Source organism: Dipteris shenzhenensis, chromosome 21, assembly GCF_047967505.1.
Source record: "Dipteris shenzhenensis isolate YYH24624 ecotype China chromosome 21, Dip_SZ_1.0, whole genome shotgun sequence".
Classification (NCBI taxonomy): Eukaryota; Viridiplantae; Streptophyta; class Polypodiopsida; order Gleicheniales; family Dipteridaceae; genus Dipteris; species Dipteris shenzhenensis.
The window spans coordinates 24076713-24104102 of NC_141616.1; the positions used below are offsets into that span (position 1 = coordinate 24076713).

Here is a 27390-nt window from a genome sequence, read left to right on the forward strand (position 1 = left end):
CCCTCCAATCAAAACCTGGCTGTGGGCTGATCTGTAAAGGGAGGCCACCCGTCTAATCCATGCATTTGAAAATCCAAACCGTAGAAGAGTGCCCTCAAGAAAACCCCAATCTACTCTGTCATAGGCTTTCTCAAAGTCCAGGAGTAGAACTGCCAGCCTCTGCCCACTCTGTGGCTTCCCAAAAGGAAAAAATATTATCAAATATGCTCCTGCCATGCACAAAGCCTATCTAAGTATCATGGATGAGGTTTGGAAGAAGGGGCTGCAACCGGATGCTGATTGCCTTGGCCAGGATTTTGTACAGAGTGCCCAAAAGAGTGATGGGTCTCCAATGGGATACAAAATTCCTGTTGCCACCTTTCGGGATAAGGTGTATGAGTCCCTCGGTCAATGAGTCAGGCATCTCACCCGAGTCCCAAATGCCCTGCAGGGCTGAAGTAATATGATCATCTATCATATCCCAAAAGGCTGTAAAAAAAGGAGTAAGACCATCGGAACCAGGGCATTTGCCCTTATGAAGGGCGGGGAAAGCATTCTTGAACTCTGTGTTGGTAAAGCGTGCATCAAGTGAGCATATCATCTCTGGTGTGACCAACATAGGTAAACTCTACCAAATCTCATCTCTAGCCATATCTCTGGCTTATGTGTTAGGATCTGCGGAAAGAAGGGAGGCATAGAAAGTTGACGTATCTGGATGAGACTGCAAAACACTGTCAGAGTCAATAAGCTGCCTAACACTCTCTCTACTATGTCTGGGACCAAGTGTAGAGAAAAAGTGTTTATTGACTCTCCCTCCCATGGGCTTTGTCCTTTAGACCCACATAGTCATGCAAATCACCCTCATCAATGACCTTGACATTAAATACCTTTAACCATATACATGAAGCACAATATATATTATTTACAATTGTTGATCCTCTAAAGGGGAAAAATTGCCGATGGACCCTTCCGAGGTCATGTTACTTTTGCTTGAGCATAACACACTAGGGAGCCTATTCACCTTTGGATCATGTCATTTTCTACGATTGCACAATCTTCAAAGCCAATGACTAGCTCGCATCTATAGATCATGTGGTTAAACAAATACTATCATCAATATGGATACGAATGCGTAAAGGACAGCTAAGAGGATGCGTTGTGCACAAAAGATGCTACAGCTGACACAAACATTGAAAATCTACTACAATCAAATATCCGATATAGGGATTTTGTGTGCTTGTGAACATCCATGGACTATAAGAACAAGCTAAAGAAGAACCTCTTTGCCATGTTGCAACAGCTTGGTGCACCTACATTCTTCATAACACTATCTCCAGCTGAAAGACTCTGGGCACCTTTAATAGAATGCTTACACTACTTGAGAGATCCAAATAACATAAGTACAGAAGAATGAACATCTTTGGAAATTAGAGATTTGATTAGATCCGACCCATTTATGACAGCGTGATACTATGTGCATAGATTCCGAGCTTTAAAGAACCTTCTAGTGAAAGATAAGGGAATAATTGGCAGCGTGGAGAATTACTTCTTTGTGACTGAATTTCAAAAAAGAGAAAGCCAACATGACCATGGCTTACTGTGGATTCATGGAGCGCCTTCACTTCAACATTTGACGAGACGGAAGATATCATCAAGTTCATAGACAAATACATTACAACTGACAGTAGTTCGCTTGATGTGTGTGATATTGAAATCCAAAAGCATAGACACAGAAGAACATGTTTCAAGAAGAAGCGATGCCGATTTGGATTCCCTAGACCACCAATGTGAGAAACGAAGTTGCTCACACCACTAGATAACAATGAAGACAACGAAAGACATGCTACAAATGCAAAGCATGTCCTGGAGACACTACACCAACCTAACATTGATAAGTTAGACTTTATTGGTTTCTTGCATTGCCTAGCACTAACAAAGAAACAACACATACTTGATGTACAATAACACAACCAAGTATATATTGAGAAGGGATCCAAAAGACAAATACACAAACAACTTCAACGCTAAGATATCTAAACTATGGGTTGCTAATACTGACATACAATTCATTTTGAATCGTCATGGGGCAGCAACATATTGTACATCATACATGGCAAACGTGGATAGAGAAACTACAAAAGCTGTCAATGAAGCCTTGAACCAGTCAATCAAATCCAAGGCACCAGCAAATGAAAGAGTTTGAAAAATGGGCAACACAATCATAAACACACAGCACATAAGTTCACAGCAAGCAGTGTACCTCACACTTTTGCTACCACGAACTAGCAGCACCAGAGAATTTACATACGTCTAATCAAGTGTCATGGATGAGCGCACTCTTTTGCTGAAACGTAAAAGAAAACTACAAGAAATGGACCCACAAAGCAAGGATATTTTCTTCGATGACTACATAACTAAGTACCTCAAAAGAACACCGAAACTTGACGACATTTGTCTAGCAGAATATACATCCGAGTTTACCAGCATGGGAAACAAAAGAAAAAGAAGAAAAAAACAGAAAACATTGTGCTTCATATCACTTGGCATGATATGCGCGTTGCTAACAATGAAACAATTGACAAAAACTACAACAACTTTAACAAAACAATAACACCGATTAATGAAAATGAAAGAAGCAACCACAACACTGGCAGCTCTGATACCTCTGTTGATACAAGCCATAGAGGAGAGCAATTCGACTTAGGAACTGAGATGCAAGCCACATCAAAACGTACAAACTTACATACACAAGCTCCCAAAACATATGAGAGGATGTCAAATAAATAATATCACCCCATCACAAAGATTCATTCTTTTCCTATCTAATAATGCTGGAACGGGGAAAACATTCACATTGCTTCTTCTCGTACAAGCGCTTCTATGATACTAATAGCCCTAAAGCATTGCTTATAGCATACACCCGAAAAGCCACATACAATATTGGAGGATGTACTATACACTCAGCTTTACATTTGCCATTGTTCGCATCAACTTATACTGCATTGAACCAGAGAAATTGCAAGCACTATCAACACTATATTCGGGGTTAGAAGTATTAGTCATCAATGAAATTTCCCTGGTAGTGCAGAGTACATTTCTAGCAATAGATATGCGAATGCGCAAAATCAAACACAACCATTTGGAGCCGTTTGGAGGGGTAGATGTTGTGCAATGTGGAGACTTAAGCCAAGCCAGTCCAACTAAAGATAGTTGGATTTTCTCAACAAAGAATTCTGCATTCACATCAACATCACTCTAGAAAGATCACGTTCAATACTATGCTCCTGTTGCAGCTAGCGCATCTACGCGTCGCAGACAGATCACGAATCGCGACTGTTCTCTGAGTTCTTGCGTCCTTTGGTGCATCTACGCGTCGCGGACAGATCGCGATTGTTTTCTTGGGTTCCTGCATCTTCTGGCGCACCTGCGCATCGCGGACAGACTTTTCGGGCTCCTGCAAAAGATCTCGCACCCCTATCCTCTTCCTCTTCTCTCGCACCCCTATCCTCTTCCTCTTCTCCTTCTCTTTCTCTTCTCTTCTCTTCCCTTCCCTTCCCTTCTCTTCTCTTCTCTTCTCCTCTCCTCTCCTCTCTTTTTATTAAGGAGTGGGAATTGAATCCAAGACCTCCCCATTCACAAAAGGAAGACTTACCAATGGGCCAACAAATAGGAAGTGATGAAAGTGTAAAGATATTGCTTATATGGTGAAATCTCATGAACTGTAACTCTCTAACAGTAGGGAGTTTCCTCTTGTTGTAAAAAGCAAAAGTACTTCATTTCATGTGCTCTATTCATATCTGATACTAGATCGTAGATTCTGAACTTTTTCAAGTTCACTCTTTGGATGCACGCCACACGAGGAGGGTGGATATTTATGTCACTTCTTGATGAGTTAAAGGATTTGGTGCTTGGTCCTCCGCTCATTACGGCTACCGATTGACGAGATCTCTTTCTTGATCTTCATGTCGATCTTCAACAACTGATTGTACAATGCATTGTTTAAGGAGACGACGGGTGGGATGATACACCGTGGATGATTCAAGGTGAAGAATTAGTAATACATTGGAAGGACTTTGATTTCAATTCTACTCATTGTGCAGTGATCGAGCTACTTGCTGCATCGGAGGTAATTAAAAGGGTGACATTCTTCGAAGGGTGGGATGCTCCCCAAGCTTGGGAGAGATTTGGCGCATCTGCTTATTAATTCCTGTGGATAAGCCCGTCTTGAATGATTTTTTTTCGATCTCATTACAAAGGTTTCTAGGGCTTGGCTATGGTTGGTAATGTTTCGACCAAGGAATCCCTACCTAATCAACCTTTTGTACCTCATTTTGAGCTTCAAGTTGTAATTTTTTTTAATCTAAAGATAAACTATCAACAAAGGATTGCAAGTTTATTTGGTGTTGAACGTCTTGCTCAAGTATTGAATTCTTCCCACCCTCTCCTTCTACCTATCTTAGACTACCGAGAAACTTGGGATGTCCGGATTTTAGTCTTGGTGTGATGACATCTTGGCTCCTCCAATTTGACGGTGCATACAAACCTTCGACCAAGGTTGCTAGTGTGGGTGTGAAGCTCACTTCACCAGGGGGTGAGGTGTATTATTATAGCAAGTCTGCACCAGTAAGTACTTGCAACCAAACTGAGTACTCGACACTCATTTTGGGGCTACAAAAGGTGCAAGAACATCGCATCAAGCAACTTGAGGTACAAGGAGATTCTCAACTTGTGTGCGAACAAGTTAGTGGAAGGTGCGGAGCGAAGGCTTGGTTCCACGACATCAATAAGCATTGGAACTTTGCCAACAATTTGAAGAGGTAAAAATTCAGCATATCCCTCGAGCTCAAAATATAGTTGTTGATATCTTGGCACGTGAAGCTTGTATTTCAATCACACATGAACCGAGTGGGAGCACCATCCCAACAAAGCCGCAAGCCACGAAGGAGGGTGATCATGTGTAAGGAATGCAAAGGTTGTGGTCATCATGAAACTTGGACATATTTGATACGAGTTTACCGACTTCGGAAGATCATCAGAAAGGTCCTTAAGGACATTGCTCAAAAGAAGGATGCCAGACCGCACACCCCTTGAAGAAATAGCATGGCGATTACAAGAATTGAAAGAAGCTGAAGGTGATGTGCAAGCTCTCCAACTGTTGACATTTGTCATGGCATTCTTGTTTGCCTTGACGAACAACCTCATGCAGCGCCGTGTCTCTAATCCTCGCTTGTAAAGATGGATGCGATATCATGAGGGTTGGTCCTTTTAAGATTATCTACGAGCTATTCTATGCTGAAGATTCTTCATGTGTAGTATTTCACAATACACGAGTCACACCCTACCCTGCCTATGTGTGCTTTGTGGATGTATCTTCACCTAATTTTCAGTTCAAGCTACCTCTTTCCATTGTTTACCAATAGATAAGCCTCATTTCGACTCTCTCTTTTCCATTTTTCAAGCATGGCTGACATTCCCATGTTCTGTGGACGGGTTGAAGAAAATCCAAATAAGTATCTTGTGGCCTTCAAGCGCCGTTGTGTTTCTCTCAACTTTCTTACTAAAGATAGATGACTGTTGGTTCTTCCCACATTTTAAGAGGGTTTGACTCAAGTGTGATATGAGAAGCAGGCCGACGACGTTCGTCAAAGCTAGCCAAGGTTAATAGCAGCAACGATTGAGTATTTCGGCAAAGAAGAGAAGCCAGAGAATGTGTACCTGCAGGTGGCAAACTTGAAGCAGTCAGAAGGTGAGACGACGCGTCGATATGTGGATCGAGCGGCTGTGCTCCTGGACCGTTTAATTGCCACGCAGGAGGACAATGCCATATTTCGAGCTGGAATGACTTAGCATGTGTTGGGCTACCTTGTAGCAGGAGCAAGTGGCAGGAGCAAGTGACGAATTCTGCCTCAAGCTCAAATGGGAGAATCCAGAAACTATGGTGCTAGCACATGATATTGCTCAAAAGTTTGATAAAGTTCAGTCTGACCCCGCTTCAAAGAAGATGATTGTCCCTCCGCACCCCCCTCAATTCTTGCAGCAGGCTAAAGACGCAGAAACTGATAAGTTTTACAGTCGCAAAGACGGAGAACTACGAGCAGAAGATACACAGATTGGAGGCGCAGAAGCAAAGCACCGCACACGGAAGGTGCTACAGAACTAGACCCAGCCCTAGGAGTAACGAATTTTACACCACTAGCAGTGGAGATTTCGATCCTAGCAGCCACACCAATTCTATTAACTAGAAAAGAATTCAATGCATGAGGCTAGACGCTAGGCATGGCGATGCTCGAGGGCCATGGAGGAAAACAGAATGTGAGGGAAGAAGCGTTAACATAGGTGGGGAAAAAAGATTAAGAGGGGTGGGAATGAAGAGAGGGACTATGGCACAAGGGGGAAGGAAGAGGGAGAAGAGGAGCATGTACATGATGGGAGGTGGAATGTAGAGATGGAGACATTAAGGGAAGAGAGTCATGCTTTATTGGAAAGATGGGAGGGGAAATCAAAGTAATAGCTAGGTGGCTTTACAAGAATGAGCATGTTCCATCAAGGAATAGCCCCCTCCTTTTATAGCTAAGAGAGGGGGTCTCTCCCAATAAATGCATCCTCCCACATGCATGGTGTGTGTGGAAGAGTGTCCCATGTGGCTAGGCGGTTACGCACTCTCAATTATGTGTGACAATCCGTTGCCCCATTTTTCCATATACATCAATCCCCATATCCCAAGTCAAGCATTCTATAGTGTGAACAGGATTCTATGGATAGTTGTACCATAGGACATGTACACAGCAAGACCACATCTTTGCAGTATTGCAGTGAAGTTGGAGATCAGTGGATTGCAATGAACCTGTGGAGATCCAAGTTCGGGGCTGACCCTACTTGTCCTCGATGGCACACAGACAGTTGAGTCAGTTCAACATTGCCTCTAGGAGTGCAGACAAGCGAAGACGATCTGGAAGGGTGTTGCTAGGATTCTTTGCATATTTCATAGAGCACCCTTCTTCATGACTTGGGGATCAGTGGCATGATTATCTCTTACTGGCCCTCAGGTGTTTTCCGAGGGACATGACTCAGACTCATCCTTCATTATACGACGACACTATGGAGCCATGTTCTCTCCAGGATGTTCCCTTCACTCCTTTCAGAGCTCCTCATGCCTCGGTAGACATATCTTGGGAGATTCTGACTAGCATTGCAGCTTGGCATTTTTGGAGGGTCCGATGATATGGAGGTGATGGAGGGTTCACAGGTTCACCCTCCCAATCTATGGCCATATGGGCAAGCATGCAGGGATCCTCCAGAGCAGCTACAGCTAGGAGAGATACTTTGTTCGGAGTTTGGAGAGGATCTCCGTTCTTCTCTAAGTCTTCTTCAGGGTTAAGGTGGCATTTTCAGCCTCCACCTTGGATATTTGTTAGCTCCTTTTGAGCTATTTTTTCTCTCATGCATGACATGATGTACTCCCGCATTTGAGCTGAGCTTGCTCTTGCAGCTTTCATTCATACTCAATGAAGTAATAATTTTGAAAAAAAAAATTGGAGATCTATTACATTTTACCACGGATCTCACCACCCTTTGCTTCGAGGGAGGGTTGGTTGGGGTATTTTGGACTCTACAGCGTGAACAAGGTCCTGGCTAGTGTGTTAGTGTGGAAGGGGTTTTGGTTTTGCGACTTGTTTGATATATAGTGTGGTGGCGGGAAAGAGTTCTCCATGAGTTGTCTGGTGGGTGTAAGTGCCTCACACAAACAAAGCTGGCACTCAAAACAAAACAAAAGACAAGGCTACCATTTGCCTATAAATTGAGGCTTGTACTTTGCTATTTACACAATCCAAGTAGTGTTGCTTCCATTTCTCAGTCTAGCTGACGACGCGGACGTGAGCGAGAGCCAGAGCCACGACAGCTGTGCCAGCGGACAGATTCACACATCCGGGTCCATGACATCTCGTCTCTGCTCTCTGCCTGCCCCACCGGGGTTACCGTTGCCCTCATCCACAGGGCCACCCGCCGCCCCCGACGACCGAGCTCGACTAGGCCGCGTGACGTCAAAGGCCAATCATCTATCGCAGGGTTTTTTCCGGCCTCCCATTTGACGGCCCCTCTATGATTGGTCTCTGATGATCACCACCTGCACATATATATTGTATCTCCCCCCTCTGTCCCATTTTTGGTGCCCCCCCCTTCTTTTTTGTATCATCTGGAGGTAGACACATATTACCTCTTTTTTGTAGAAACGGTTGGCTGGCCCATTTTGAGACCGCCACCGTTATGCTCATTGTATCAATTATCTTTAGTCTCATAGACCTTCCGGTCTCCCGAAGACTTTAATAAACTTTCTTTCTTTCTTTCTCTCTCTCTCTCTCCATATGAAGTTAACACTCAAAATGGTGGGCCATGCATAATGACCACAATATTGCTACTTCTTTTAGACTCTGAGAAAGCCTAGACAGACTGGATTGGAGCTATACAGTGTTGGAACTGTCATTGACCCACCTGCTAACTCCCACATGAGGACAAGGTGTGAACGTACAATAGGAGGGAGACATACCTGGACAGATAAATTGCACACAGTTTGCAACAGGTTTAAAGAATTGGTTCAACATGAAACATGGGATGGAACAACCACAATGGCACATGGCATGCCTGCGTGGCACAAGGCAAGAGAACAACAGTCCAACTGTACTGACAGGGCCTATTTATAGGCCTGGTAGTAGGTGCCTACGGAACAGCAGCAGCAGTTTCCAGAATGTACAGAAGAAGTCAGGTCAGATACACAGGATCAGACCTAGTCTGTGATTGTGTATGAAAAGTCGGCTAGTTCTAGCAGACTGGGTCAGCTATTTTGTGGTTCTAGGCTCCCTTCGTACCTATAAATAGAATACTATTTATGGTCTTTTCGATAGCTACTGAAGACTCTAAAGGCCCCGCAGATTATGTAGAGTATGGCAGAAATTCTCTTCTATAAATCTCAACAGGAGCAGCCATCCTTGACTATTATTTTGCCCAACATCTATGGCTGGATAGACTTGGCTCATCCTTGAGCAGTCTTCCCACGATTAGTGGGTTAATATACTGAGTTCTCTTTCTTCTCTAGATGCCGTAATATTTGTGTGAGTTTAAGTGATTGAGTATTGCTGTTTCTGAGGGATATATATATTGTTAGGGAATGACGTCAAGATGAGTCAGTTTGGTGTATTCTAGTGAGTTCTAGTCTAGTGTTTCCTATGGATGCCACGTGTCACATTGGGAGTTATCCCATATGCATTGGTGTTCATATGTGTATGTGTGCTCTATATAAGAGCTGTACTTGTGTAGTGTCAAACCAATCAAAGATCAAGCCTACAAGCTCTTTGGTCTACATGTGAGTAGTTTCATTTTGTTCATTGCTCTTGCTATTTCATTTCCATTTCATTATGTCTCTCTTTGAGTATTATTCTCTCTTCCTAGACTACCCTCTCTCTCTCTTCCCTCTCCACCATGAACCTTCATGTGGTAATCAAAGCCTCCTTTCCTACCTTTCCCTTCTCCATGCTCAATCTAGAGGATGAGGGAAGCCCGCAAGTGGAAGCCATCCTCTCCTCCATGATTGAGCTGCCTTCCACTCCTTTCTCCCCATCTTGTTCTCTTCTCCTACCTTAGCCTCACCTTCGGAAGATATGGAGCTTGGTTTTTTGCCCACAAAGGAGCAACTTGGTCACCATTCCTGTGGGCATTAGTGGGCGTCTTTGTAGAGGAAAAATACAGCTCGTTTTTTGCTAAAAAACAGCCCGTTTTTTGCTCAAAAACAGTTCTTTTTTGTTGCTTTGGGTGTGTTTTTGTGAAGGAAATAGTTGCTTACTGTTGTGGAGATGTTTCTACTATTGGTCGCCCTTAAAACGACCTCATTTGAAGCCTGTTTTTTAAGAAACGACCTACTTGAAGAGAGATGCTGCTACATTGACCATTGGCATCATTATGTGCGCCCAAACTTGCTGCTAATTTGCGTACAAACTGCCCATCTACTGCGTCATTCGCAGCTGCCCTTTGCCCTCGATTGAAGTACCATTTGCAGCTGTCTACTGCCTCGCTTTGGTGCCCCCGATTTGCTGTTCCATCTGCCACTTCTGCCCATGGGATTTCTACTTGTGGAAGCTACTAGTCCATCGCTTCACTACCTCAGATTGATTTGATACCATGGAGCCTCGTCCTCGTGAAGAAGTCATACCATCTAAGAAGAAAGCATTGGCTCGTATCAGTATGAGGTTGGATAACAAATTACTTCGTCACTTTGACTCCACTACTTCAGCCACGTAAATCTAAGCCAAGTTCGAGAAACTTTACGCCACATCTACTGAGCCTGACCGACGAGCTTTATCTATTGTTTTGCATGATCTATCTGAAATAATAGATAAAGGTTAGGAATATTTGGGTACTCTGCCTTGGGTTGTTTCCCAAAAATGAATGGAATAAATTAAGAGTGTTGAGTCAATAAGGTTCTCTGCCTTGGATAGTCCTCCTAAAATTATGTATTCATTTGTTTATTTTCTTGTGTATGACTCTGTGTCCCTCACAAGTCCCTGGAGCCAAGAGGGGGATGTACTGTGGAAGCCATGCATTGGCTTTGATAGGTCTATTTATCAGGCCTGGCATTTGAGTTCTAGGATGTGGGTGCATTGGTCACCTAGACCTTTGAATTTGTCATACATCCACGCATGATGAGCCTTTGAGCCATGCTAAGTGAGCCTCTGAGTCTATATACCATGCTCACTAGCCTCTGAGCCATGCTCACTTTCCTCTGAGATAGCATGGGAGCCATGTCTAGTTCTAGGCTGTCATTGCACAGTTTAATGACCATCCGTGTCATGTTTTGTTCTTGGTTTCATTCCAGTAGTCACTCACCTTTCCTCCATGGGAGGGTGTTTCAAAATGGAGTCAAGATGAGTCAGTTTGGTGTGTTCTAGTGAGTTCTAGTGTGAGTTCTAGTCGAATGAATTGAGAAGCGCTCTCATCAGACAAAGGCTTCGACAGCGATTTCCTACTGTTACTTTTGGCAGATTTTTCTGGTTGTTTGGCTTTCATCCACAGAGACAGGGTTTTGATTTATTTTTTGTATGGGTGCGCTATTGGACTCTATGGACTTTATGGATGGACAAAAATCATAGAGTCTTTGGTGATCCACTATTTTCATCTTTTCTTTTTTTCAAACGATCTCTACAACAATCATTCTATGATTGTTTTCAGACTCGTTTGATTGATCAGGATGTGTATACAGCTTATACTGAGATCTTCAATTGAGTAGTAGTTACTTCGTTTTTTGAAGTAACTATGAATGTAATTATTCTACAGCAATAAAAGATTTCTTCCCACAAAAAAAAAAAAAGTGAGTTCTAGTCTAGTGTGTCCTATGGATACCACGTGTCACATTGGGAGCTATCCCATATGCATTGGTGTTCATATGTGTGTGTGCGCTCTAGATAAGAGCTATACTTGTGTAGTGTCAAATCAATCAAGTATCAAGCCTACAAGCACTTTGGTCTACATGTGAGCACTTTCATTTTGTTCATTGCTCTTGCTTCATTTCATTATGTCTCTCTTTGAGTATCATTATCTCTTTCCCAAGCCTACCCTCTCTCTCTCTCCCTCTCCACCATATATATATACCCGTTTCAATAAGATGATTTCTATGTTTAGTATGAAAGGATGATCCCCCCCCCTTAAGCCTTTTATATCCTTGTCATGGCTACTTGAATAATCACGGATGCCAACAAAGAGAATGGATGTGAAGTTTGCCTTTCTAAATGGTGAGTTTCAAGAAGTGTATGTTGAGCGGTCGGAAGGATTCTAGCATTCAGGAGATGAAAAGAAGGTATCCAGAGTTCCTAGGGCATTGTACGGGGTGAAACAAGCCCCGAGGGCATGGCACTAGAGGATAGATGATAACTTCCATGAGATAGGATTATCTCGTAGTCCATTTGATCCTAACCTGTGTCTTTTCACAAAAGGAGGTAAACCCATGATGGTAATCCTTTATGTAGATGATATAATTATCATAGGTGATCACAAAAGAAAGATCCAGGAGTCAAAGGACTCTTGATGCAAGAGTTTGAAATGACAGATTTAGGGCATTTTCATTTGTCAAGAGGCATTGAAAAGGTTTCAGATGCAAGATTGCAAAAAATCACCAACGCAATGGAGGTCTGAGCAATGAAAACACGCCTTAGCCGATTGATGCATCAGTCTACCACAGAATGGTTGGTAGTTTGTTGTACCTAACTAATATCAGGCATGACATAGCTTTTGCAATTGGAGTGCTATGTCAATTCTCATCCAAACCAAGGGAGGATCTCATGAAGGAGCTACCTCAGAGGCACGACCAGCTAATGGGATCATGTATCGCTCTAGGAATGAGCTTGGAGGATTATGTGATTCAAATTTTGGAATACACGAAGCAACCTACAGTTATGCTGTCTGCCATGGACGCAGAATACAGGGCAGCTCGTTTAGCAGCATGCGAGTCCGTTTGGCTCAGATGGATACTGGAGGACATAGAAGTTGAGGAGGTGGTGACAGTGATCATGTACGACAAATTGAGTTGCATAACGAGTGTAAAGAACCCGGTATTCCATGCTTGTACAAAGCATATTGAGGTTTAGTATCACTTCATTTGAGAGTTGATCGTGGAGCTGCTTTACTGCCCAACAGAGATGACATCTCCAATGTTTTTACCAAGGCTCTTCCCACAGATCAGTTGGATCATCTCATTAGCTACACGGCATTGGCCTACAGTTGAGTCATGGAGAGGGGGTGGTGGAAGTGTCATGACCTGCTCGTGAGCCCCCACATGAGGACACAGGGTCAGGGCACTCTAGGAGGGAGGCATACCTAGATAGATAATTGCAATAGTTTACAACAGGCTTGGAGAACTATTTGCTGGAACAGCCTTGATGACACGTGGCATGCCTGTGTGGCACAGGGCAGGAGAAACATCAATACAACTGTACTGCCAGGGCCTACTTATATGCCTAGCAGTAGGCACCTACAGCAGCAGCACTTTCAACAGTTGAGTCGTGGAGAGGGGGTGTTGGAAGTGTCACTGGCCCGCTCGTGAGCCCCCACATGATTAGGACACGGGGTCAGGTCACTCTAGGAGGGAGGTATACCTAGATAGATAATTGCGATAGTTTACAACAGGCTTGGAGAACTATTTGCTGGAACAGCCTCAATGACACGTGGCATGTCTGTGTGGCACAGGGCAGGAGAAATATCAATACAACTGTACTGCCAGGGCCTACTTATATGCTTACCAGTAGGCACCTACAGCAGCAGAACTTTCAAGACTATAAACGGAGCAGTCTGGTCAGTTTTCAGGTCAGGTACACAGCAGCAAACCTGGTCTAAGTCTGCAAGGAAAGTCGGGTATTTCCAGCAGACTGGGTCGGCTACTTTGGGCAGGTTCCAGGCTCCCTTCTTATGTAAATAGGCGACTATTTATGGTCATTTTGAAGCAGCAACAGAAGCCTTTGAAGGCTCCACAGATTGTATAGTGTGGCAAAATATTCTCTCCTGTAGAGCAGCCATCCTTGACTGCTTTTTTGCCCAGCATCTGGTTGGATGTACTTGGCTCACCCTTGAGCAGTTTTCCCACGATTAGTGGATGAATATACTGAGTTCTCCTTCTTCTCTACATGCTGTAATATCCGTGTGATTTTCAGTGAGTGAATGCTGCTGTTTCTGACGGAGATCAGTGAGCATCTAGAGTTTATTCCGCTGTGCTGCCCAAACAGTCCCTAAATGTAACATTTATAGGAAGGTACTTTGCTCCATCTTGGCTTTTCCAATTCCTGGGTCAAAGGGACCATTGAACACTTCTTTTTTCCAAAGTTATACCTATGACCGTGCAAGATAAATGTAAACCACTATTTCTATTTCCCCTCTCTTGAAGATCACGGGAGTAGCACCATTCATCACCACCCAGCCAAATCTCACTCAGGCTAACAAGCAGACAGAGATCTACGTTCAATTTTTTCCACGTGAATCATCTTCTTCTCTTCTCTCACTAGCCTCAGCAAGCCCCAATTCCCTAGATAGATCTAGATGCCACATGTCATCACTATAGGGCCTTCCTAATGCAACATTTCACCCCTCTCTTGAGATGCATTAAATTCCTTGCCCCTAGGCACATCTTTGCACTAGGCCCTTGGTCTTAGATCTACCTAGTCTGGTGCTATCAGCCCTCACCTAGGACCTTGACATTAAATCCCTCCCGATCATTTACATGAAGTGCAAACACATATATTACAGAGATAGATCCTTTAAGGGAAATGTCGACTGATTCTTCCGAGGTCATGCTACCTCGGCTAGAGCGTAACATTCCTTCCCTCTTCAGACATCAGCGTCCTCGATGATAAAATCTGGGAACACTCTCCGCAACTGATATACGGATTCCCATGTAGCTTCGGATAGAGGCTGACCATGCCATGCAACCAACACCGTGGGTATCTTTCGATTTCGTATTTGCATTGTTCCTCGGTCCAGGACTCTTGTTGGTTTGCGCCTTGCAATATCCTCTATCTCCTGAAACAAAACCACACCTTCGATTAGTGAGTCACCTGTATGTAAAAATTTCTTTAACCGTGAAACATGAAAAACCGGGTGCACCTTACACCCCTGGTGGCAATTCTAATTTATAGGCTACACTGCCTATTCTCTTTAGAATTAACCACGGCCCACAGTATCGAGGTGATAACTTAGCACACTCTCCTGAAGTCAACGACTTCGAGTGCAAAGGAACTTTGAGAAAAACTTTTTCTCCTTCCTTAAATGCCCTTATAGACCGGTTTTCATCCGCATACACCTTGGCTCTATCCATAGCCTGGCGGATATTAGCTCTCGCAAGTGCTAGCATCTCCCGCATCTGAACTACAAAGTTCGCGGCACTAGGCACTTTCTGAGGTACCCCAACTATAGTTGGATTAGTTGGTCTATAACCATAGTTCAGCTCAAACGGACTGAACCCGGTAGATGAATGTTTTCTATCATTGTAGGCAAACTCCAACAATGGCAACCACTTGTTCCATGTATGTTGCCTCAATGACACATATGCCCTCAGCATATCCTCTAAAGTCTCGTTGACTCTCTCCGTCTGACCATCCGTCTCAGGATGATCCCCACTACTCATTCCCAACTCAGTCCTTAGTGTCTCAAATACCACTGTCCAAAAATGACCGGTAAATCTGACATCTCGGTCTGACACTATGGATCTAGGCAATCCATGTAGACGAAATATATGTCTAATGAACAGATCCGCCACTTGCGGGGCACTAACAGACTCTCTAGTCGGAATGAAGTGAGCCATCTTGGTTAGACGATCAACCACCACAAGGATAGAATCATACCCTCCTTGCGTCGTAGGCAGTCCTACAATAAAGTCCATGGAAATGCTCTCCCACTTACTTAGTGGTATTTCCAAGGGCTGTAAAAGTCCGGGTGGCTTCACCCGCTCGGCCTTACTTACCTGACACGAGAAACACCGTGTCACATATTCATGAATATGCTTTTTCATCTTTGGCCAAAAGAAATCTCGCTTCACGAGATCATATGTCTTCTCGACTCCTGGATGTCCCGCACACGGTCTGTCATGGCATTGTCGAATGACTCTCTGCCTGAGATCATTCTGACCAGGTACTACAACCTTGCCATTTCTAACTAGCATACCATCCCTTATGGTATATCTTGCATAAGTTTGGCCTTTTCTGGATGCCAGGTCATCCTTTTCATTTTCCCCGGGTTTTAACACATGCCACAAGCTCTGGACAAACTCGTCCACTCTTTTAGTTTCTCTTATCTCGGTCATTAGAGCACTCTCTAATACCGTGAAACTCAGGTTGTGCATAATGCGAGACAACGCATCAGCAACCTTATTGTCTTTTCCTCTTCGGTACCAAATCGTTAGATTAAACTCCTGCATGAGCTCTGCCCACCTAGCTTGGCGGCCCCTCAAGTCAGGCTGTTTACAAAAATGTTTCAGAGTATCATGATCTACATCCACATAAAACTCTGAACCATACAAATAATGCCTCCATGTTTTCAAAGCATGGATAACAGCATACAACTCCAATTCATGAGTTGGCCAATTCCTTTGAGAGGGAGAAAGCTTCTTGCTCTCAAAGGCTACAGGCCTTCCCTCTTGAAGGAGGACTGCTCCTACCGCAATGCCACTTGCATCGGTTTCTAGGAACAACGGTTTCTGGGGATCAACTATTTTTAACACCGGTCCTGAGACCACAGCTTGTTTTATGGTGTTAAAACTTTCTTGTTGATTCTGTCCCCAAATAAAAGGTACTTAATTTGAGGTCAGATCAGTCAATGGCGATACTATTCCGGAATATCCTTTGATATGTCTTCTATAAAATTGGACAAATCCCAAGAATGATCGCAACGCGGTCAAACTCTTGAGGGATTGGCCAAGTTAGTATTGCAGCCACTTTCTTCGGATCCATTTCTACCCCCTGTGGAGTAATTATGAACCCTAAATATTCAAGCCTAACCATACATATTATAGTTTTCTTCTTATTCACATAAAGACTGGCTTTCCTCAAAGTACTGAACACTATTCTTAAGTGTTCACGATGCTCAGTAACACTTTTACTGAATATCAAGATATCGTCAATAAAATGTACTACGAACTTTCCGATATACGGACATAGTAAATCGTTCATAAGCATGACGAAGGTCGCTGGAGCATTGGTAAGTCCGAAGGGCATTACCAAAAACTCATAATGACCAAACCTGCTTCTGAAAGCGGTTTTATGCACATCCTCGGCTCTAATCCGGATTTGATGGTAGCCGCACTTAAGATCTATCTTGCTGAAAATCACGGCTCCATGTAATGCATCTAGCAAATCATCAATCCGAGCCATCGCATACCTGTGCTTAACAATGATATTATTCAATGCTCTGTAATCTATACAGAGGCAAAACGTATCATCCTTTTTCTTCTTTAATATCACTGGCGAAGCAAAAGGTGAAAAACTTGGTTGAATCTGTCCCAACTTGAGGTATTCTTCCAGTTGTCTACGCACCTTCGCCTCTTCAATAAAGCTCATTCTATAGGGAGGTCTATTTACAAGTTCTGCTCCCGGGATCAGTTCAATCTTATGTTGAACTTTCCGCTCTGGAGGTAACCCATAAGGTAGTTCATCCCTAAAGCATTCAGAGGACTCCTCTGTTATAAGATTAGCCAGCTTGGCCATCTCACCACTTTGCGTAACATCAGTGCTAGCCGAAGAATCATCAACCGGCTCTACCGATGCTGTGCAAAGGAATAAAAACTCTACTTGAGCCTTTCTGATTTCCATCACGGAAACCAACGGTCCCTGAGGTATATCTTTTTCACCTCGGAAGACATAAAGCACATCATTCATCTTGAATTGATATACGTGCTTTTTCCAATCAATGGCTGGATTCTTCCCAGAATGCCACGCCATACCCAGGGCTATATCTGCATGAGCAAGCTTGGTCATTTCAAAATCCAGCTTCTCAGCATAGTCCTGAATCTGAAGCTCCAACTGGGTAACCCTTTGGTCCCATACTTCAGTTGAACTTCCATCTGCCATTCTGACGGTATACGCATAGTCATATGGACTTGTCTTTAATTTCAGCCTCTTCACGAGCTTGGAGTTAATCACATTGTGAGTTGATTCCGAGTCAAACAACACAATGACATCATGACTGGCCACTTGCCCTTTCATTTTAATTAACTCCGTATCATTAAAGGCCGTATACCCCGTTGCTGCGGGCTTAGATAGGATGTTATCAGGTGCACTCGTCACTAACTTAGCAACAGATACACATAACAAACAAGGTACTAACCTATGAGAAGGTCCCGCCAGTTGCATCTGCATATGTTCCGCATTGGGACTCTCCTGCATTTCCACGTTGCATTCAGATATTATCATATTAGCCGTGCGACGGTCTTTATTCAATGGACAATCCTTCCACTAATGTCGCTGAAGGCAGCCGAAGCACAATCCTTCTTTTCTAGCTTTCTCTTTTTGTTCAGGGGTCAACGAGGACTTTGACCAAGCCCGGGCTGCCATTGGAGTTATTTTCCTTTTCACCCCAACGGTGGTACTTGTTTTTATTGGTCCCTTAACCGGCTTCACCTGCTTGGTTTGGCCACTTGGCTGCGAGACACTTGTCTTTGAAATCCATTTCCTCTGAACTCCCCCTTTTTTCGGGTACTCATACTGAGTCCCTGCCTGCACAAATCCACCAGATCTGCCCCTGGCATCCTCATAGTTCAGGGCTACTGCAATAGATTCATCTAATGTAGTCACATATTTAGCCCGAACTTCCATTTTGATTTTGTCATTCAGTCCATAAATATAGTCTTTAACTGAACCGACATAGGGAGAGGGTCTGTTATTTTCATGACACATTCCCTGAATTTGTCGGTGTACTCTGCCACCGACAGACTCCTCTGACGAAGATTTCTATAAGCATCCCAAGCTCGGGACTCTTCATCAGGTGGGAGAAAGTGTTTCTTAAATTCAGCTTTAAACCCTTCCCAGGTGGTAGGAGCAACTTAATCCTCCTGTTGCTTTATCCACCATCTATCCGCTGCCTCAATAAACAGGTGTGTGACCTCACGGATTTTCTTTAGATCAGATCTAATTTCACAAATGGCGAAGGCTTCTTCCCACTTGTGTAACCAAACCCCGATCACATCAGAGCTGCGCTCGGTCATCCGACCAGCGTACTTCTCCGGTCTATAATTAGCGATATTGGGCACTTTGACCCTTGCGCGCTCTAATGAATGTATACTGGGCTCTGGCTCTGCTGGAGCTTTGCCCTTATCAATTCTCGACGGTCTAGCCGACAAGGCTTGTACCATTTCCCTAATCTCATTTTAACCAGCATTCACTTGAAGCTGCTGGTCCATAATCTGCTGTAAAGAATCTTCTAATATCGAAATCCTACCGATCAAAGTAGGTGCTACATGATGTGACATCTGTTGTGTAGACTGCACTCTAGACTCACTAGGATTCACCCTCGAATTCTGCCCTTCTGCCTCCATAGGTTCACTTTTTTTTTAAAAATAAGTCTTTTCTAAAACCCAAATAAAAGATATATATATACTCTTCTTTTCTGTTATGCTTTCCTGGTTTGTTTTCTTCTTTCTCCTGCACACTAAACCCCCAAAATATACGATATTTTGAACGTTCCTTTTCACAATGTAGGAATAACAGGACTATATATATAAAACTGTATCGAAAAAAGGTGCTTCCTGATTTCTCCTCGTTAAAGATACCAACGCCCGATGTAGCTCCGATGCAAACAGAGCGCTAGCTAGCGGGATATCCTTCTCTTATTTCGTTGAGTATTTCGGACCACATGGTCTCCCGCCTCCGAACTGTTGCTGTCCGTCGTCACGGCAACCCTCTAGTTCCAGCCACAATTCAGAAGCCCCGTCTGCTCTTCTTTCCCGTCGACTGTCGAACCACCACGCTATCCCAAGCTCAACAGTTCGTTAATTTAAGTCCTTCGTAGACCACGGGTAGTCAACCTGCGCTGCGTCACCTCTGACACCGTGACGAATTCCCGCTCTATCATTCCAGCTACGCTCCAGGCTCATTATCAATCACATAATTAATCGAATGCCTCGCCTTACGGGAGCGCCATCGATCACGGCATCGTCAGCCACTTTGGATCTCCCTTGACGCTGGTCTGTAATTATGCAGCCTTTAGACTCGTCTACCCTTTTCAAGGCCCTACGCTCCTCTTGGCGTAGGCCAATTATCCGTCAGCATCTCACGGGCTTCCTGTCGATCTGGTCAACCACCAAGTACCGCTATCGAAGGATCACCCAGGAACCTTCCGCTCCAACTTCACCGCCTACGTGCCCCGCTATTATGCTCTACGACCTGCTGGTGTAGGCCCGCGCCAATCAGTTTGACGCTCACGTCCCAACGAGTTCTACCCTTACCTTACGCTCTGATACCAAAATGTAAAGCACTATTTCTATTTCCCCTCTCTTGAAGATCACGGGAGTAGCACCATTCATCACCACCCAGCCAAATCTCACTCAGGCTAACAAGCAGACAGAGATCTACGTTCAATTTTTTCCACGTGAATCATCTTCTTCTCTTCTCTCACTAGCCTCAGCAAGCCCCAATTCCCTAGATAGATCTAGATGCCACATGTCATCACTATAGGGCCTTCCTAATGCAACATTTCACCCCTCTCTTGGGATGCATTAAATTCCTTGCCCCTAGGCACATCTTTGCACTAGGCCCTTGGTCTTAGATCTACCTAGTCTGGTGCTATCAGCCCTCACCTAGGACCTTGACATTAAATCCCTCCCGATCATTTACATGAAGCGCAAACACATATATTACAGAGATAGATCCTTTAAGGGAAATGTCGACTGATTCTTCCGAGGTCATGCTACCTCGGCTAGAGCGTAACAATAAATGGGAATGATGCATCTGCATACACACAAATATGTGCATCATTAAACAAAATAAAGGGACCAAATACAGTTTAAAAAATTATTCAATTTACCTCTTTCAAATATCATGAACAATGGCAGATAATTTACCAATAATGTGGTTATTCAAAGATGATATGCGGCTGGACATACAAGCTGCACAATGCCCCACCATAGTTGGGATCAATTTTCTATGGCCATGTTGATTAAGGCTCAAAATATGCAAAACCTGACATCATGGTCAAACGGGTGTAGGTTGAGAGCTGTGTATACATAAAATCATAGTTTGTGCATGTATAAAAGGAACAAAAAACAACTTTAAAATAACGAATAAAAGACTGGAATTTTGAATGCCAAAACTCTTGTGTATTGAAAAGAAAACTTTGGTTACACAAATATGCATCCCCTCAACCAAAAAACCAAAGGCTAACACAACAGCATGAAAAGACTTTCCATGGTGGACATTTTTCCTCTATGATAGTCATAGTAATCTATAAGATAATACACCATTAAACTGAAAGGAGTAAGTAGCGAGTAGACATCCATGCAGAAAATGTTATCATTCCACGCAATCCATTGGTGGAGAAGATAATCTTTTGACTCCAAGTTGCCCGAAAAGTTTGCGGTCAAACTTGGGCCAAGATGATGTCCTGGTTTTATAGTCCTTCTAAAGTAAAAATAACAATTTCCCACATGGACATAAAATCTCAAACCTATCGATTATTATGGCCTCCAAGTAGCTAGGTTACATAAATTTTACATACATAAAAACTCTCTAATTCAAAAATCAAAGATTCCCATACAGAAGGGGTATTTTTATCATCTCAAAACTTATAGAAAGTGTGTATATCAGTTACAAAGATCTATAGATATGGGGTTTCTTACCTTGAACGAACATGCTATACCAGGGTTCTGCATAATGAACGTCTTGGGTGTTCATCAACCGATTGTGAGGCTGCTGAGCACTAGGAAGCCATGCTATAGGGTGAAGGCTTGTTTGTCATATTGAAAATATTTAGACGAGCAGCAATCTCTAGAGGATTGTAGGAAGCAACAGTAGGATCCGTGTCTCAATCGCAGGGTGTTTCTTGCAGCAACCCATCATATACCTTTTTTCTTATAGCAACTTCTGCTACCATAGGCCATCTCTGGTTAGCCTAGTCAGTTGAGTAGGTCACCACCTTGCTGGGAAATGGGGGCTATTGCTAGCTTTAGAATATGGACAGCTAGATTCACCAAGCCTCTGTGCTTCGAATTCTGTAAAGATGAGAAAACGAAGTCCTCTGTCTATCTGTCGTTTGCACCCATGTTTGGTAGCTACATAAAAAGAAGATTTTCCATATTATACTGATGGAATGCAATTGTTACGATAAGGTCCTAGCCCAAATAATTGAAGCCTTTATTTCACAAGCTGGCAATTAAATTTTTTCTAAGAAACCAAGTCCTAACACAGAGCTGAACACCTTAGCCTATAGTCCCTACCAAGTTTTGATCTTTTCTGATGAACACTAGGGCCTATAAACACTAAGGAAAACAAGAAGAATGATAAGAAATAACTCGACTCTTCGGAAATGAAATCTCCATTTCAATACAATGCATGATCACTTCTTGGTCACTTCTCCAAGACTCCTCGTATGCGTAGTATTGTCCTATGCCATATGGCGCTCTCCACAAGGCCCCCCAAAAATGCCATACAATACTACCCATATAGAGTTTTCCCCAGCATTAAATCATTCACCGATTTGCGAATATTTAAAGAAGAGGGTGAAGGAGCATGCTTCCCTCCATATAGCATGGATCCACAAAAGTGCTTGGACATGCCCGTCAGCTACCATGAAAAGATGCGGGTTGCAAACACAACCCCCTCCATGTACAGAATAGACAAATGATCATGAAAACATCATCTTTCTCCAGATAACATCAGATGAAAAGTATTCTCTCATGTCAATATATGTAGCAATATATGTATAGCAATGGGATGCTCTAGATGAAAAGTATTCTCTCATGTCAATATATGTATAGCAATGGGATGCTCTAGAAGCCATGTTCACGCTAAGTCGTATACACATCCTCTGTTAGCCTCTTGATACTATGGGAATATTATTCTGGTCCACATAATGAGTATCTACCAACCTTCTCCCTCCTTATGCCTTGAAAAAGCAAGCAACTTAGTTCACGTTGGGACTAACATACAGTTAGCCTTCCTTCCGTGCTTTCCTAATTATCTCATGGGTTTATAACCTTCCCATTGCATTTAATAGATCTCCCCCTCTCCTTATCTCTTTGTGCATTCAGCTCTGTAAATGGTAATGGGGTAGGGGACTCCGCATGATGAAAGAGTGCATAGTGGATGTAACTGCCCAAATGGACTGCGAATCTTTGATGCACTATGTTACTTCGTAGCGCACAACTCATAACTATGGTAACTTCACTCTAAGCCTTTCTTTATAGGCTTTTTCTTGGTTAAGTATGTTCCCCTCTTGCTAAGTTTTTGGGTAACTCTCTCGGAGCTTTGCTTGTTTCCTCACAATCACATGGCCTCTCAAGACCATCTGTGATGATCTTGTGGAACCAACCTCGTGCCTTTATTTGCTCTGCTATCTGTTTTGGCCTTGTCGTCTCGGTGAACATCTCCCCCCCAATTTTTCTCTTAGTGTAGCTATTGTCTACGTCAACATCAGCATTGCCTCCTCCCCTAACATTGTCACAGTACCATCGGCTCAGCAAACTAGCTTGGATTCTCTTTTCTGATTCCAAAATAAGCAAGAATGCTTGCTTCTTCTTTCTCTCTATCTGTCTCCTTGTAGTGTAATAACTCTGATATGTTGGATAACTGATGTCAAGCTTATAGAATCTTGCAGACCCTAGTCTCTATTAATAATGTAAGTCCCATACGAATCAAAGCCTGAACTGTCAGTGACTTACAGCGCATATTATGTGTGCATATTATGTGACTTATAGCGCATATTATGTGTGCATTGCAAGCCGAGATCACTCCATTCAAAGTTACAAGCTCATAATACAAGCTGGACATGATCCACCATCAGGTATCTTGCACTCTTGGATTTGGAGACTTGTATGAATTTTGTGTTCTAGGTTTGATTTATTTGTGTCTATTTCTGGCTAGAGGGATCTGCTAGAACAAGCAAAAAGCAGGAAACTCTGCTGTGAATACTCACCCAGGATGGGGCTGAGTGATAAAAAGGCATCAATTGAGGTTCATACCACCCACAAGGCGTGCACTTAGTCCACTTCCTTGATGGGAGTCTTTGTTTCTACTGTGCATGCCCATCTCCAAAGATTGATGTGCTAAAAAATGACTAGGCATGGAATGCATCATGTAACAGATGGTGTGTAATGATTGTGCCTATTCCTATAGCAATGAAATATATATTTGCATTTATTTATTTATTTCATGAAAATCAACTTCTATTTAAATATGAAAGAAGCAGCCAAGAGAAGAAAATCAAGGCAGAGATACATCATGTGGAGCGTGAAAAACCCATGGTAAAATGCCACTTTAAAAAAAAAAGATAAGAACCAAGATTGAGGCCTGAAATGCAATGTCATTCCTATGATGGTACAAGAAAAGAAAGAAAAACCTCTCCACTCTCTAAGGAAAATCATCCTTCTCGCCTGACCTAGAAGTGTTAAAGTAATATGGAGAGTCAAAAACACAGAGACATGGCTGAGGCAACACTTTAACTTGATTGATTGTGATAGCAAATACAATGCCTCATTTATAAATAGAGGATGTGTTATCTTTCCCACATGCATACATCACTGACGACGTCAGTGAGAGAATATCACTGACATCATAGATGATGTCACACATAAATCAAACCGAACATATCCAATCCCAAAGGTGAAGTGACCCTTCAAACTCACACAAGTCACAAACTAAAACCCCTTTCACACTAGCTAGAACTATGTTCACACAGTAGACTCAGAAATACCCCGACAGACCCCACCTCGGAGAAAAGGGTAGTGAACCTATGGTAAAATATAACCAATCTCCCACTTCGCTGCAAAACCACAAAGAGGCGGTCTCACTGAATGCGTGTCCCGTGCCATAGCAATCCCCTCAATCAGCTTGCGACCAATAACTGAGACCAGTAGAGTGTCACCCCCCATGACTCCTAACTTGGGTACCCAATTTCTCAAGAGCCTTTATAGAACGAAGACTACCACACAAAAGACACAACCACAATCATATTGGGTAGAGTCTCAGAGGATTCTTCACCATCCAGTTACAAGATACTAGAAGAGAGAGGTAAACATATGAAAGCCTTTATAATGGAGAAAGGACATCAGCATTGGTACCAATGAATAACCCAGGTTGTCCAGAATTTTTGGGGTGTTATTGCTAGGGTGCTGACGGGTTGAAATAGACCTTGGTAGCATGGTGCCTGGTAGGATCATCTAGGCCGTCCTTGGATTTTGAGGGGCATAGCTGGATGCCTCATGTTCATGCCAAGATTTTTCAAGAATGCTGGCAGGGTTGTGATCGAGAATGGTGGTTTTATAGACTATTGGTGTCACCTAGATGGTACCTGTGTTCAAGGATGGTTTGATTGTAAAGGCCTGGGCCCGGGAGTATTGAGCAACAGAAGAAATTCGCTGTTTGGAGAATGGCAGCCACCACAGACGTTTTTTCTTCAATTGCTTGCAGGTGGAAGTTCGCCCATACTAGAGGAGTTTCCAGCTTAGAGGGTTTGGGCAATGGTCGTTTGTAGGTGGAGAACCAAGCTCTCAAAGATTTTGGGAAGAAAGAGGAAAATGGAGAAGAAGAAGATGAAGAAGAAGATGATGATGTGGCAGAAATGGGCTCAAGGGGGATCAAATGGCTCTGATACCATGTTGGAAGGCTGAAAGGAAAGCAAAGAGTGGACACAAACTCAGAATACTTGCATTACTTGCTTGCTTGCTTGTAGAATGAAGAAGAGTGAGGTCCTTAAGTAGGCACCTCATACATGCTCACTGACATCACTGATGACTTCAGAGCTCCACAATCATCTCCTCAATCTGCTCCTAGATTCTCTCAATCATCCTATGTGGCTCTCTACCACCTAACTGTGCTTGTGGGCACCTAACTGTGCCTCTAGCACTCACACATAGAAACATAAGGTGTGCCTAAGGCATACACCTTGAGATATCCCAACACACCCTCTGTCTGACCCGACTCGCGTCTTCAGCGAATTCAACCATGTTGAAGTCACCGCCAAGAATCCAGGTGTCTGCCTGAGGAAGGGACTCTCTAAGCTGTCTCCAAAAAGCACGTCTGTGAGCTGGATCCGTGGGAGCATACACATTAAGAACACCAACTGCTGTGTTCTCAATATGAAGAATAACATAGCATGCTCTGCTCTCCACTAGTGTACCCTCTTGGGTGATCTCTGAGGCCCACCTAGCTGAAACTGAAATGCAAACTCCTCCCCTCGTGCCATCCGATGGGCTCCAATAAGTCCGGCTCTGTCCTCTGAGTAAGGATCTGCATCTGTCAATCCTGTCCTGGGAGAGCTTATCCTCCTGGATAAGCACAATGTCTGGAGGGGACCCTAAGGAAATAAACCGAAGGGAGTCCCTAAGCAACTGCAATCTAGGAATTCCCAATCTACGACCATCCGCATCTGAGGTAAATCTGCGGCCGTTCAATCCTCTCACATTCCAAGAAATGATGGACAACCTAGACATCGGATGGAATTGAGGGTGTGCCAGTGGCAACGGCATAAAACTCTCTCTTTGACGGCACAATCCAAAGTCGGTCTTTGATCAAACTCCAAATCTGTCCCAACTCATGTAAAATGGCTCCATCCAAGGGAATAGTACTCTGGCGCGAACCAAGGAGCTGAAAGTCAAACCAACCAGCACTCCTGGGCAAATCACAGTCTCTCTGAATCTCAAAGAACAGAAACAGAAAGGCCCTACCACCGAAGCCAGGTCGAAGAGTCCTAGGGCAAGAATGAATCTGCGAGCCGACAAAACGGTGAACCGATGAAAACTGAGTCATGCTCATAAGCTGTCTAGCAATCTCACTGTCAAGTAACTCAACTGACCAGCTTTCGCTCCCCCGAGATCGAAAGCTACCAGCGGAGAAACGAAGAACATGCCTCTCTCAAGAGAGAGTAGCTGATCCCAAGTACTCCTCTACCTCCTCTGACCGTTGGCAAAACACCGGTAGAAGTTCCAATCGAGTGAGGGAGTCTGTGATAACCCCTCGAGCCATAAAGGGCCAAAACTCAACGGGTAGATCTCTGTCAACCATCCTGGGGTCAGGTCTAGGAGTTTGAAGAGCTAAAAAGGGCTGAGCCGTCCTGACTCTGCTCCTGGAATAGGTGAGAGGGAGAGGAAGAATCTACGACGAGGTGCCTGTCCGCATGGGTGACTGAAACTCTCGCTCGATCTCATCTACTAGGATCTCCCAATCCTCACGCTTGTCTAGGTACTGAGCAAAATCTATGACCGCACTCGCAAAAGATCTAGATATACCAGGAGTGAAAAGCTGCGAGGACGAGGCTATGCTGGGAGGGGTGTCCAAAAGGACGCTCCGCATAGCAACAAAGGAAGGTACCGTGCGACGGGGCTGTGAAAGGGGTCTCGAGGGAACCTCGTACAGGCGCATGAGATCTTGGGACGGGCTCTGACTTTGACCTGTGTCATAAAATACCACTCTCTCGACGGGTTGATGGGGAGAGGCATCCATCACCGTAACTGCAGCCTGAGCAGTCTCCTGCTGAAAAACTGTCTCCGTAACCAATATCTGAACCTTCGGGGTAGTGGTGTCTAGAGTCATCAAATCCTGAACTACTGTCTCCTGCTCAGTGAGAAGACCTGCGTGTGGATGGTCCTCTGCATCTCCCCTTTCCGAGGTCTCCTACACATGTAACTCGACACCCTGATCTACCGTCTCCTGCACAGTGTCAAGACCTGCCTGCAGATGGTCT

General features: G+C 43.7%; 1 protein-coding gene across 1 annotated transcript in view; it reads right to left on the reverse strand.

Moving 5' to 3' along the window:
* The window catches only part of LOC147888660 (uncharacterized), a 70699-nt gene that overhangs the window by 12298 nt on the left and 31011 nt on the right, over positions 1-27390 (reverse strand). The window contains exon 5 of the mRNA XM_087392340.1: positions 20558-20675. Coding sequence (XP_087248466.1) covers positions 20558-20675 — 118 coding nt within the window. The remainder of the gene's footprint in view (positions 1-20557; positions 20676-27390) is intronic.